The 14,774-nt window shown below is 38.7% G+C and overlaps 3 protein-coding genes across 3 annotated transcripts in view; all 3 read left to right on the top strand.

Annotated features, from left to right (window-relative positions):
* Window positions 1-14,774, top strand: part of LOC135197803 (inositol polyphosphate 1-phosphatase-like) — an 83,461-nt gene that overhangs the window by 41,850 nt on the left and 26,837 nt on the right. The window lies entirely within an intron of this gene.
* LOC135197669 (uncharacterized) lies at window positions 760-1,410 on the top strand. The gene has a single exon (XM_064224682.1). The coding sequence runs from the start codon at window positions 760-762 to the stop codon at window positions 1,408-1,410; it is 651 nt and encodes a 216-aa protein (XP_064080752.1).
* On the top strand, window positions 1,438-2,295 carry LOC135197668 (uncharacterized). Its single transcript, XM_064224681.1, has one exon. The coding sequence runs from the start codon at window positions 1,438-1,440 to the stop codon at window positions 2,293-2,295; it is 858 nt and encodes a 285-aa protein (XP_064080751.1).

Here is a 14,774-nt window from a genome sequence, read left to right as displayed (position 1 = left end):
GTTAAACTGGCAGATAAGAATATTGAATCAGATACCCTCAGTGATATAGGGTTGATTATTGGTGCTGATTATTGTAATGCATTTGTGTATTGTCACGAATAAATATGATGATGTATGTTTGCTTGTAGCCCAGCCACCGCCGGTGGCTTGTTTATTTTTGGTCCTATACCCAATTGGGCTTGTAATGTTATCAGTGATGATGAAAATGTAAGATCTGTAATAAGTACACAGAGTATAGTTTGCTCGAGAGTCACTGCTTCTGTAAATCCTCTTGACGGTGAGGATATTTCTAGACTGTGGTCATTAGATACGATCGGCATCGGGAAGGATGCGCGATCCTATAACGATCAAGCAGCGATCGAACATTTCAATGAGACTATTGTAATGACTGATAACAAATATACGATTGATTTGCCATTTAAGAGCGATGCCAGACCCCCTACGGGTTATAGAAAAGCCTTAGGTCAATTATATTCACTTAAGAGAACCTTTCAGTCTAAACCAGTCATGTTTGATCAGTATCAGTCTGTTTTAGATGAATATGTTAAGTTAGGATTTATTGAGGAGGTAAAGTTAGAAGATAACTCCTTTGATCCAGTTGATGGCATTAATCCTTATTTACCTCACCACCCAGTTTTCAAGGAATCTGCTACGACTCCAATTAGGATAGTTTTCAATGCAAGTAGTAAGGAGTACACCATGCAAAGTCCCTCATGATTGTTTACATGCGGACCTAATCTGGCAACGAAATTGACAGATATGCTGCTGGAAATTCTGTCAGAACAATATGCTGTAGTAGCAGACATAAGTAAAGCTTTCCTTAGAATAGGAATTAATGAAAATCACAGAGATTTCACAAGATTCTTATGGTTTGCTGATAGAGATTTTAAGCATGTCAAGACTTTTAGATTTAAGGTTTTATTGTTTGGAGCTACTTGTTCACCTTTTCTGCTGAATCAGATAATACAATATCATTTGCAAAACCATTCAGATCCCATCGCCAGTTCAGTCAAGAAGTCCTTTTATGTGGATAACTTTATGAAAACTTATGAGAAATGTGAAGATTTAGAACTCGAGAGTAATAAGGTAAACCCAATTATGTTGGAAGCTAATATGCCTTTGGGAGAATGGGCTAGGAACTTGAGTTCATTTAATGATAAACATAGCCCAGATACTGTCAACTTGAATGCAGTAAAACTACTCGGTCTCTTGTGGGATACCTGTAATGACTCATTGAGTGTAAAGATGCCGTCTCAGATTGTTACATATTTGAATAATCTAGGAAATGTTTGTACTTTGACTAAGAGAAAGGTTGTGTCTCTCCTTTCAACCATCTTTGATCCTTTGGGAATATTAACGCCCGTAACAATCAAGGGTAAAAACTATTTTGTGAAGAATTGTGGGGACTGAAAAACTGACTGGGATGACGAACTGATGATGGATTTAAAGAAAGAGTTCGATGAATTGTTAAACCAACTCAATTCTATTGAGGAGATCAAAGTCCCTAGATCTTGTTTTAATGAAGGAACTTGTAGCTTACATGTATTTGTTGATGCCTCTCATGTGACTTATGGAGCCTGTGCGTATGTTGTTAGCAGTAAGCACACAAGTCACTTGCTAATTAGTAAGTCTCGAGTAGCTCCGAGCCCCCCACTCACTATCCCCCGTCAAGAATTACTTGCTTTGACTATAGGCATGTGCCTAGCTGTTCATTTGCTAGAGATTTTTGGGGATAAATTTTCAGATTGTACTGTTTGGAGTGACTCCCAAGTAGCTTTGAGTTGGGTATTTTATGAAAGATCTAAAGAAGTGCTTGTAATCAACAGAGTAAAGGAAATCAAGGACTTGAAGTCCAGTCATAACATCAGGTTGTTATATGTCAAGAGCGAGGATAATCCTGCTGATTTAGTTACACGAGGTATTTCAATGTCTCTTTTGAGTAAGTCAGGTTTGTGGTTTCATGGCCCAACCTGGATTATTGACAAAAATAAGTTTCCAGAACAAGAGGATGTAGTTTACATCGAGTCTGTTAATGTAAATGAAATTATTGTAGAACCAGTTTTGAGAAACCCTGATGATGATGTACTTGTATTTATTTGTTCTGAGTTCTCCTCATTGAAACACGCATTAAGGATTGTAGGTAGATTGATCTTGTTTGGGAGAAGAGTATTTCCTGATAAATTCAGGGAAAGTAACAATTTACTTGTTTTAATCAGAATCATGCAGCGTCAAGCTTTTCCAACGCTATATTATGCGTTGACTAATGGGTTACAAACCAGTTCTAGTTCCCTCTGAGTTAAGGAATCTTATCAGACAATTGGGACTTTATGTTGATGAAAGTGGTGTCATTCGGTGCCAAGGAAGACTTCATAATGCAGAATTGCCGGAATTCGCTAAGCATCCAGTATACGTCGCCAGCCGACACCCCTTATGGCAACTTATAGTGTCTCATTATCACATACTCAACTTGCACTGCAACACGAATACACTTGTGGTTATATTGAGACAACAGTTTTGGGCTGGAAAAATGAGACAGTCCGTTAAGAAGACCCTGAAAGAGTGCTTAATGTGTAAGAAAGCACAAAATCAACCTCTAAGTCTGCCTGGATTTCCCCCGTTACCACCCGAACGAGTTAAGCATCAAGTCCCCTTTTCCTGTGTTGGCGTCGACTATACGGGAAACATTAATGTGTCTGAAAATGAAGCTGAGAACGAGAAGGCGTATGTCTTGTTGTTTACATGCGCTACGTCATGAATGCACAAGAATTCCTCTTTGTTTTTAGACAATTCGCGGCAAGACACGGACTTCCGAAAGTTTTAATAAGTGATAATGCGCCAAACTTCATTGCAGCCAGTAAGTTTCTAAGAGATATCAGCGAAGAGCCCGAAGTAAGAAATTATCTGACGGATCATAATTTAGAATGGAAGTTCATAACACCCCGATCACCTTGGAAAGGCGGCTTTTACGAGAGACTGATCGGAGTGGTGAAATCGTGCTTACAAAGGGCCCTGTACAGAAAAAGTCTCGTTTATAGAACTCAATACCATCGTCGCCGAAGCCGAGAACATCATCAATAACAGGCCACCAACATATGTCAACGAAGATAACACCGACATCGCGCTATCCCCCTGCCAGACTCTATACGGCAGAGCTATTACAAGGCTCCTCCTTTGAACAAGTTCGTCGACGTACCTTTCAATGAGAACGTCGAATTGAGGGAGAACTATGCAAGACTGTGTGAGACGATAAGAAAGTTTGAGAAATTGTGGCTACTTGACTATTTGTCTTCTCTTAGAGAGAGGCACAGAAACACTGAGTCTTCAAACATCTGTCCATTAAGCATAGGAGATTTGGTCCTTATAGTAAATGATAATTGTAAAAGACACAAGTACCCTTTGGGAATCATCGAGAAACTCCACGCAGGTCCTGATAATGTTATAAGGACAGTCGAGATAAAAACAGCAAGTGGAAATTTTACGAGACCATTGAATCAAGTCATTCCACTCGAATGTAATGTCAGAGAGGAATCAACAACAGGAAGCGGACAGAATGAAGTAGGCTAGACCAGCGAGGCCTCAAACAAGGCTAGTCATATAAACAAGACAACAAAGAAGACGATGGAGAGGGCTGAAACCGAGGACGTCGGAGACGGCCTAGAGGGTGTTGCGGAGGATGACCCTACGACTCAACAGGTTCCCCACCACCCCAGGATGATCTGATCGTCGGCCCATGAGAAGAACTGCTGCTAACCGGCCTACGAACAAAGAAAACAGTTAATTCGAGAAGGAGCATTATAAGGACACTATACATGTGTCTTATGAATTTTTTGGTGGGGGAGGGTGTGAGGAATTCCTCTCACAACGATTTTATTTTCTAATGTTTTTGTGTATTCACTTGTTTCCACGCTATTTTTCTTTTATTATAGTCATTAGTGTCTGTCTCATAAGAAATTATTGATTGATTGCGTATTGCCGTCTGTCAGGTAATCGACAGACAGGAACTATGTTACTGTATTTGTATTCATGTGAAAACCAAATGCATTCGCATGCCCCTATTATTTGTAAAGATATGTACGTCTACATTACATGACATAATAGGGAAAGAACCACATCTACTCGAGAATGACACTCTTAACATTATTTTATCTGATTTGCTATGTTCTAGTACGTAGTATCTGTGGTGCGGTTAGCACCGAAAAGATGATTTTAAACAAAGACGAAGTCTTTTGACATAACGTCGGTAGACGTTTTAGTAACGAAGTATAATTACTGTTTTTGTTATGATAATTAATTTGTCTTTATATATGTGAAATTGTTCTTGGTGAATGTATTGCGCATATTACGAATGGTAAGACTTGGTGTCATTGGGTCTTGTTTGTGCCTCTCGCCAGAGAAGCCATTAGGAGAGGTCAAAGAATTGGGAGGGGAAAAGAAGGGTAGTAGATCGCCCCTCTGAACGCTCCTTTGCGTGCCCCTCTAGGGGTGTGTATGCGTATGTGCGTAGTACACTGTATGGGCGTGATATCGCCCAAAATTGTATTGACACACACCACCAATTAATTCACTACATTTAATAAATATGTTGAAGTTGCACACTATTATATTTGGAATTTATTTTTGACAACGAACTTGATAATTATTGTAAAGTTTTTTATGTTCATGAAAACCTTGTACGTCATTTGTCTACATTCGTGATAATTTTGTATAACTGTGTCTTTTCCCCAACCACAAAACCCGAATGCAGGAAACGAACGGACAGCTTCTTGGCTCAACTTTTGAGGTGACCTGTTATCGAGTGTTGTGCAGTGATGTGTGTGTGGATTTAATTGCCCTGATTCTTTGAATTTTATCGTAATTTGTTTCATTTGAGTGCCATTGATTTACAATTCCCCTTGAGTGATTAATTTATTACTGTTTGATATGTTTAACTTTTAGTTATTAAATTAGTTTTAACTTTACATTTATCAAATGCGTTTCAATATCCCTCGATTTTATTTCATTATTCCTATGTTTCAGTTTTATGGATGGTGAATATGAATTGATCTGATAAACCTTTATTGTGTTCATATCCTAAGGTTATGCAAATAACTTAGAAACGAGATAACACAGCGGTCCTCTAAGGTCTGAAAATCAACCTGTGAGTACTCGCAACATTGAGAGAGAGAGAGAGAGAGAGAGAGAGAGAGAGAGAGAGAGAGAGAGAGAGAGAGAGAGAGAGAGAGCGGACGTACCTCTCGTCGTATCGCGTGTAGCGATTCATGATCTGAGTTCATGTCTACAAGGACTGCTCAGTAAGTGAAAGTACTTAATTGTGCTACTATTCATTAATGATATTGGTGTGTTATCCTCGTAAATAATGAATTGGGTTGAGAGATATCTCCCCGTAATTTAGAAACCGCAAAGGGAGTTTTGTGGAGTTGTTACGTAAGGCTTTTAGCGGTTTTTGACCAAGTAACAACGTTAAGCATATAATACAGTCCACTATAAGTCCATCTTTTTCGCCACAACCATATTAAAAGGTAACCTACTCGACCACACTGAGAATAACTTAATATGGATATAATTAAGGCCTTGTGAGGATTAATAAATGATATAGAATATACTACTAATTTATCAGAAAATAAATGCCATTCGTGCCAGCAAAATGAGAGTAAGATAATCCAAAATATGTTACTGAAAGGTGTTCCGTGGTACATTAGAAAACTCATAATCACAAGTCAATAAAATGGGAAAGTAAACCCACGTACAGAGGTATGCCTGCTTGATATGTATATATTCTAAATAACAAAATCAAACATGCATACTACTGTGGATTTACTTTCCCTCTAGTACTACTACTACGTACTGCTGTTATTATTAGGTATTATCCAAAACGTGCGAACTTAATTATGGAAGACAACTTATTTCAAAAACGCACAAAGCTTCTACACAATATGATATTCTTGTATTTTCAATTGCTAAAACAATGCGATGATGAAAATACGCAAATCCTACAAGGAAAAAAAATCACTAACATGCAAAATAATGTATAATCAACTATAAAATCAGTTTGGAAGTTATTCGGAAACAATACCAATCCACATTCAAAGGCACCCTACTGAATACAAAAAGAAACACCACCTCTCATACGAGAAAGTAGAAATCTGAACTATTTGTTTATATCAATTTCCTATAATCGCATTTTATCAGGGACGTTCTTGTGAGGTACTTGGGCACATCAAGGGAAAGGTAAAGGCTCAAATCCACTCTTACTATTATTTCGTTCAAAACTCTAATGAACATTAACTGTAGGGTATGGGGGTCCAAAATCTAGTAGATTATTAGGCTATAGAGAAATGCCTACAGTAGCCATGACCCTGTCCTCTTTGGGTGAGGGGTCACAACGTGAAGAGCATTCCCCCCCCCCCCCCCCCAGCCAGGTTATGGAACAACATCCAATGTTAGGCAAGTCAAGTTAGGTCACATTCCCTCTGATATGCCTGTAAGACCTATAGTAGGCTAGGGTGAAACATCACAGCAGGCCAAGCAGGCCACATACAATCAACACCTAGCCACCCTCCGAAAAAGTACATTATAACGCGTCCTGACGAGATGGGCATCAGTCGCGACTTGTTGTTGGTGAGAAACGGAGCTAAGACCTCTACTCTCCTTTCGAAGTAAGTATTTTCTCCAAAGTTAGAAATTAAGGCCAAATTTTAAGATTTAACAGAGGGTACTGAAAAATGGCGCCCACGGCAAGTGGAAAATCTCACCAAAACGCTTTAGAAATTTTTATTTACTTTACAACTAAAAATGTTTTTTTCGAAGATTGAACGCCATCTCGATGTTTACGGAGTCGCTTGTGTCAACAAACTTTCCATTTCCTGTGATAAATCCGCACACCACTTGTACCCACAGACGCTGGAGCACTTTTTATCCAACAACAATCGAAACACGATTTCTCACCAACAACAAGCCAGGAGTAAACAGCTGTTTCAGGTAGAAGATGACGAGAAGCGTGCTCATAGCTAATTTTTAAATAAGTAGTAAAACATCAATATTTTACATATTTATGATGATTAATTTGAAAATATTCGTTATTGAAAAAGTAACTCGACTCTGACTCAAATTTAAGTAATTATTTTCTGAATTAGAACGTTCTTTTAAGTTCTGTATTATGACGTCACGACATCTTGACTTTCGTACCTATTGTAAATAATTGCTATACTCAACTGTCATTGCAGAACAGTTTACCAGTTGTATTTCATGCAGATTGTTATCAGCTATACATGTAATTGTTATAATCGTATGCGCATATATTATCTTTTATTATTTACTTTTTTTGGATATATGAAGATGTTTTACTGCTGGATTATCGCCGTAGTGTTGACGCAATCGTTTTCGGTCCATGGCCTCTGTCTGTTTTCGCAGCCAGGCATAACGAAATTATGGGGCCGAATTTGCAATGACCCGAAAGTCGTTAAAAGAGGAAAGTTAGCATTGAGGGGCATATGTTTTGACTGAGAAAAATACAAATTTATTCAATAGCTAGCTTGTAAAAAATACTAGGTTAGAAAAACTTGATTGACAACTAAGCAGCATGTCTACTATGGGTTTCAGAGACAGTGCAAGCAGGTTTTTGGGCAATACCTATTTCTGTGACGAACACTCTTAACAGAACGAGATTTTGCTATAGTGCATTACACCCAGTGCGTAATTTATAAGGGTATCGTGAATCACTAATCGTAAAGAATAACGACACTTGTCCTTGTACCAAGAGACAAAAACTCCATTATGCAGAAATGGATACGAACACGCGTATAAAGCCCTCCACCTAGGGCCCTCTCCCCATCCCCCCCCCCCCCCCCCCCCCCCCCCACCCCCCCCCCCCCCCCCCCCCCCCCCCCCCCCCCCCCCCCCCCCCCCCCCCCCCCCCCCCCTCCACCGCCATCCCTTTTCTTCTTCGTTCCTCCCCGCCTTCCTTTCTCTCTCTCTCTCTGTTGCCATCGGTATGTGTTGACCCTCCAAACTGGTATAAGACTACACACAAAACGTGAAATTGGTGAAATTAGGCTATGTATTGGAAGTATATATACATAAATATTAAAGCAATTTTATCATTATTGCATTACTATGACAACTAGAATTCATGGAAACAGTTTATAACCTGTTAAGCGTCACCCACGTAATAATACGTTTACCGCGATCTACTCGGTAGCGCCTTCAACGGATATTACGTTCAAGACTTTAACTGTGCTTGTCAAGCCGTCAGCCCCGTAATAATACGTTTACTCGTATAGAAAGTGTAGGAACATCATTTGGTAAACACTCTCAGCACAGGTGGGAAACTTATTTCCAGCCTGGCAACTCTTTCCTGGTGGTCGCTTATGCTAGAAAACTGCCTGTCCCTGTTGGTTTCTTTCAATACGCTTCGGGCGTTTATCGAGACAAATTGGATTTCGCGTCTTTCACAATGAATGTCCCAAAGAGGAGGCATATTTTCTTTAGGTGAGATCAATCAAATACTAGATGAGGAGTGTGATATTGATAACCTATTTGATGATGGAGAGCTCTAGTTCTGAATCCTCCAGTGAGATACAAACTTTTCTTCCAATTGCGGAGTGAAGATGACTTTTCTTTGCCGAGTGACTGGACCCTCCGAGAGAGAGAGAGAGAGAGAGAGAGAGAGAGAGAGAGAGAGAGAGAGAGAGAGAGAGAGAGAGATAATTTCCTACAGTTAATTACAGTATGAATAACAAGCATAAAAATCAATATTAACTTGAAAAAAAACTATCATCAGTGCTATGATCGCTGATTACAAAAAAAGCGTGACGGTACGTTAGGCAGCGAGCTCATCAGGGCGGACGCTTAACAGGATAATAATGGAGAACGGCGTATGTGTGAAGCCTCCACTAATGTGGCAACGATGATTTTGCCATTCTTAGCATGCAAACATTAAAGGTTACTTTATTTATTTCTGGCATACGATTATTAAAGAAATTCAAAATACTAATAAAGACTGAAATCAATGAAAAGTGCTAGCAAAAACAAAAAGCAAAAAAAAAAAAAAAAACGTAGTCGTTCCTCTGCACTTTTCCGTATTCGTTCCTCTATGGTTTTCGGCAGCCAGATGTACGAAAACGTTAGAAACATTTGATTTTATCTACTTTTTTCGGGGTAATTTGGTTGCAAAAAAGGGATAATATACATGAATTAAATCAAAATTTTTAAATAACATAGTAAATTTAAACTAAATAACGAGTAAAGTAAACAGTTTAGGGAATAAAACTTTGCAGTTTCGTTCGTCTGTCGTCGCTCTGCTGTTCGAAATTGTGTTTATGGCGCGCGCGCTTAGAAACCAGGAACAGCAACGGGTTTAAAGTGCAATGTGGAGTGAACTGAGACCAAAATGTGTATAATAACAATCAAATAAGCACTGTGGAGTTTCAGTTGTGATGGCAGTAAGGATAAAAACCGCCGATTACAAGGTAAGAATGAATTCAGTTCCAACCATAACCCCGGGAATAACAAGTTTCATACTTTCACTAATATAGGCAACAAAATGTTGTTTTATTGTGCTGATTACAACTGAAATCTTGAGTAAGATCAATAAACGTTACATACATACGCTAACATTGTTCAAATGAGTGCTGGGAAGGCTGGGAAAGATGGTGGCCGTCACTGATGAGAACCGTCCCATGCAAAACGTAGCCGCCATATTTGGATTTTCAAAACTGCCTTGAAAACAATATTTACGAAGAGCTCACATGCTTATTTTAGTTCGTATGGGGCTTTCATATATCACAATATGTTGACGAAACTTCAGTCTTTTAAATGGTATGCTTAGAGTTGCAATTGTATTCATGTTTCACCAATTAAATATCGAGTGAATAAGACCCGTCTACCGTGATGAGGGTTGGCCTGTCGTGATGTTTCCCCCTATAGGGTAAAAACTGAATGGGCACCTGGCGGTCACCTCTACCATAGCACGACCACCTTCCCGAAAATAGGAAATTATGGCATTAATTTGTGACTTGGGAGGGAAAGCTTACTTCGAGAGGGAAGTAGAGGTCTTGAGGTGTTGCTTTGATGGATGCTGGCTCTTGACAAATGTCTATTCTTGGTTACGGGATGTGTTAAAGTACTCTTTCCGGAAGGTGGTTGCACTATGGTAGAGGCTGGCCATTCGGTATTTTACCCTATAACCTTGTACCCCTGACCCGTCACTGCATTCACTCCTAACATTTATATTTTTCTTGTAGTGTGAAGAGCAAGTGACTTCTTTCAGTCACAAAGTCTTTGCAAATCCTGCCTGTCCCACAGCTAGAGCTGTAATTGGCAATTTTTTTTCTTTTTCACTGTTGGTGAATTTATCGCCGATGTTAAATATTCACTCTTGTGTCGTTTTAATGCAGAACACTTGGTAGGTCAATATGCTAACGATTGAGATATTCTTTAATGTAAGAAGGCTCACTGGATTTTCTGAGGGTTAAATTATAACATCAAGATGGGTATATAGTATTTCTCTTTTAGGCCTACTTTTTTTTTTCAATCTTCCCATTTGCAGCAACTTTCCATCTTTCATAACAAATAACAGTTATGATATTTTTGTATAATTATTTACAGTTGACTCCTGGGATTTACAGGGATAGGGACCACATCCCCCCCTCCATGAATAGCTAAAAATGTTTATAACTGCCTATTTTAATAATTCAAATACCAAAACCCCCTCTATAAATGCTTATATCTGCCTATTTTAATAGTTTTATCATGGAAAATGTATTTAGTCATGTAAATGTTATGAAAAACAATAATTAGTGAATAATTGTCTAATTAAAATTCCACCAATAGGCAAATTTTCTGCTAATAATGTGGATATACCTTCCACAGAAAAATTTAAAAATAGGTGAAGTCACGAACCCAGAACCAGGAATGGGGGGGATGTGGGTTGACTGTATATATATGCCTAGTGCATTTTGGGCTGTTGCTTTCATTAATTATTGTATCGGAAATCCATTGGTTATTTCTGAGTAAGGATGGTTAACCACAAAACTCAAGAAACCATCAAATTCAAATTGTATAGTATGTCCAAAACATTCAAAACCCATGAAAAAGGCTCAGTAAATTATAATTCAGCATTTAAAACTTATAAATAATGAAGGGAAGCATGGAGATTGTGTAATTTTGGTGGATATCACTAAATATGAGAAGAAACTAGACCTAGTACTGGTCTTACTTTGTTAAAATCATTCATGATTGGTAATTAAGGGATTCATACTAACTAGCCTAACTTAAATGATGCAGTAACTGGTCCTTTACTTAACTGTGGGAACCCCCCCCCCCCCCCCCTTACACAAAAGTTAGTCTTATGTACCTTAAGCCTAATGGCTAATGGCACAGGAAATTCATTGTCATTGTCATCAGATACTTTATCTAATCTTGTGGGTTAGGTCTTGTAATCTCCCTTTGAGGTGGATATAATCTGGGTACATGGATTAAGGCTATAAAAGTATGCATAAATAATTATATCAAATCGTAACTGATATGTATTGCAAAGATTTTTCCACTACAGTATAGTTGTTGAATTAACATGAAAGGAAAACTTATGCTGAACTTCTAGTTCCTGTTTGAACACTACATTGTCTTTTGGTACCTCTCTGAGGCCCTTACTAAATTTTGGTGTATGGTACTTGTTTGAGAATATAATGCAGGTTCAGTCACTGTTCATATTCTTTTCTCTATCCTCTTCATTATTGCATTTCTTACTAGTTTGGTCACATTTTTAGTCGATAAAAACTTCAAAATTTCACACAATTAAGTTCCTGATATTTTAAGACTTTCCACTACCCAAAACTCAGTTCTGCAATGGCTTCTTATGTTCTGGCTGTACAGATACTATTTGTAATATTATTTCTAGTCAATAAAAACGAAGCAAAAATTATACTTCTAAAAGATCACTGAGTAGTTCTTTAGGCCACATTTTTTCTAAAGCTTGGAATCAGTTAGTCAAGTGAATTATTAGGGATGTAATCACAAGTCGCTTCTTTCAGTAATGAGAGTCACGCATGTCATATCCAGTGACAGAGAAGAAAGGAGTGATGCCTTTATCGTTTGCTCAATGCTACAAAACTGTACCCCCAACCCTAAATTTTTTATTTGGTGTATATTTCTGTAATACATGATGTTGAGATACCTGACTGCTTGACCAGAAATGCTTTTGAAGTGAAGACAGTGAAAACAAAACATTCTTTGCCTAAAATTCAAAGAAAATAAGAAGAGATAGTCAAGAGTATACGACAAATTATGGCCCTATGGTTCCTACTACAGTATTTTTAAGCTACAGATGCATAACCCCAAGCTTTAATGTAGCTGACCCTGCCCCATTGGAAATTAATCATGTTTCTACTACACAGAAACACACACCCTCATATAGGTGTAGTACCATCACTTGGCGCACTGTAGCCATTGCTAAAGGGTGTTTACAGAGACCCTTGGGTCCCAGCTTTTTAGTCATTTACTCTCCTTACTTCAATCTTGCTAGTCAATCTCTCTGTTACTCTTAGTACAACTGTGTGTGTTTTCTCCCAGTTTTCACTTTAGATCCTTGTATCTCATTTCATTTATTTTCTAGATCTCTTTTATCTTGCTGTCCAACCACTCCAACTGGCTCTTTTCACTGTCTTAATCCATAAATGTCCAAAAGTGCACTAGTGCTTGGCTTGAAAGCCTAAATTTCAAGAAATCATATCAAACTTACACACACACACACATACACAAAACAATTTTATGTCCATTATAGGTACAGTACCAAGAATACAGAGTATACCGTGGCAGAAAGGAGGCCAGTATCACAAAATTGCAATACAAATTACAGTTGGTACCTCGTCATGATGGAAAACCATATAGAAGCAGGTTCCCACAGCAGCAAAACCTTACGAAAGACTGTTACACTGAAAAAAGAAAGTGCACTGGTTATCTTTCCAAATTACAAAGTTGACTAGTTATGCAGTAAATGTACCTTGCTGCTGAACTTCTCAGTTCCAGAGGTCCTTTATTCTTCACACCCTTGAAGGAAGTCTTGCAATTGGAACTCCACAAGTTCTGGTGAAGGTGCAATACATTACTGCCGTAATACTATTCTTGCATTTTGATATGTTTCTCTCTGCATTTCCTTTTATCTTGTCTTACTTCTTCATAATGAGCACCATATTCTTTGGAAGCTTGAATTTTAAGTCAATGGCCCCTGTGGGCTTTTTCCATATGAATAGGTTTCATCTTCTAAATAATAAAAGTATCGGTAGACTCATGACATGGCCATGCCATGCAGAATAACACCAAAATTTTGTGTTTAAATTCCATTTCCTTTGATAGTGGCAAGGGATACCTAAGTGAACATATAACACTCCAAGTTGATAAATTGTGTTGCAACCGTGGAACATTTCAACACAACCAGCAAATGCTAGTCAGCATTGGTTAGACCAGTGCAAAATAGAAGTTATTCAACATTCCTACTTACACTTACACCAGAGTGGTAAACATTGAACAACTGGATAGGTTGCAAGACTTCTCATGACATAAGCAACCATAAAGACACTTTATGGAATTGCATTCAGCCTTTTACTGAATTAAGCTAGTCACAAAAGCAGCAGCCTGTAGGTTGGATGAGCAATGATACAACCAGCTGAATGCAAATGCACAAAAATGAAAAATGTCTGGATGATGGGTAGTTCATCTGGTTGAACATTAGTGCAGCTTGATGAGTAATACTACTGTATGGGTGCCTCATCTGGAAAGCAGCTAGTATTTCTCTTATCTATGAGTGATAATGCATAGCCTATATACAAAAAAATTATCATAATTTCTCAATTTGTTCATGAAACTTACCTGTCAGATATATATATAGCTGTATTTTTCCGAATCCGACAGAAATTTTAACACTTATGACACACGCAGTGGGAGTCAGGTGGTTAGTACCCATTCCCGCCGCTGGGAGGCGGGTATCAGGAACCATTCCCATTTTCTATTCATAATTTTTCTGTCGCCGGTGCTGTAAACAACGTTTGCAGCACCTCCGTCCAGATTTTGGAAACTTACTAGTTACTTGAGTATCCCTTTTGGTTTTTTTCTTTGGTATCTGAATTGGATCGGTGGCTTGGCACATGTTGACTTTGGATTGATTTGATTTTGGTATTGATTTTTCTTTGATCAAGATGTCAGGGTCTAGTTCAGCTAGCGCTAGATTTGGTTCTATGTCTGAATGTAGAGGTAGGCTACTGAAAGCTTCAGTAGACCCACATTCTGTTTGTAAGGTTTGCAGGGGGAATGAATGTACGTTTGAATGTACGTTTGAAAGTCGTTGTAAGGAGTGTGAAAGATTAACAGAGTCTGTGGAAGGCGTATGAAACCTATCTTAAGAAAACTTGAGCGAGATAGGTTAAGGAGGTCTTCCTCCAGGAGTGTTTCAGGTAGGCAAGATTTTAATGATTCTCCTGCTAACCCTCCTTCTGTAGTTTATGCTCCTACCCCTGTAGTGTTGCCTCCGGCCCCTGAAGCAGTGTCGGTAGAAGGTAATACTTTATCGCTAATTCTTGAATCGATTCGTAACTTAGAATCAAAAGTGTTAGCTCTGGAGAGCAAAAGTGAAAAAAAGTGCAGTGAAAGTGCCCCTTGTGTAGTGGAGGGTGCGTCAGATCGGTCTCATTCCGCCTCTAGACCTAGACCTCTGCTTGACTCCCAGGTTACGGGGTGCAGACGAAGGCATGTCGAAAGTCGAAGGAGGGTTACGAGGAACCCCC

Source organism: Macrobrachium nipponense, chromosome 21 (genome assembly GCF_015104395.2).
Source record: "Macrobrachium nipponense isolate FS-2020 chromosome 21, ASM1510439v2, whole genome shotgun sequence".
Lineage (NCBI taxonomy): Eukaryota > Metazoa > Arthropoda > Malacostraca > Decapoda > Palaemonidae > Macrobrachium > Macrobrachium nipponense.
Note: the sequence above shows the minus strand (reverse complement) of the source record. Positions and strands in the feature narration are given on the sequence as shown.

Excerpts from the sequence above, each read along its gene's own strand:
- LOC135197668 (XM_064224681.1), top strand. The coding sequence starts at position 1,438 with ATGGATTTAAAGAAAGAGTTCGATGAATTGTTAAACCAACTCAATTCT.
- LOC135197669 (XM_064224682.1), top strand. The coding sequence starts at position 760 with ATGCTGCTGGAAATTCTGTCAGAACAATATGCTGTAGTAGCAGACATA.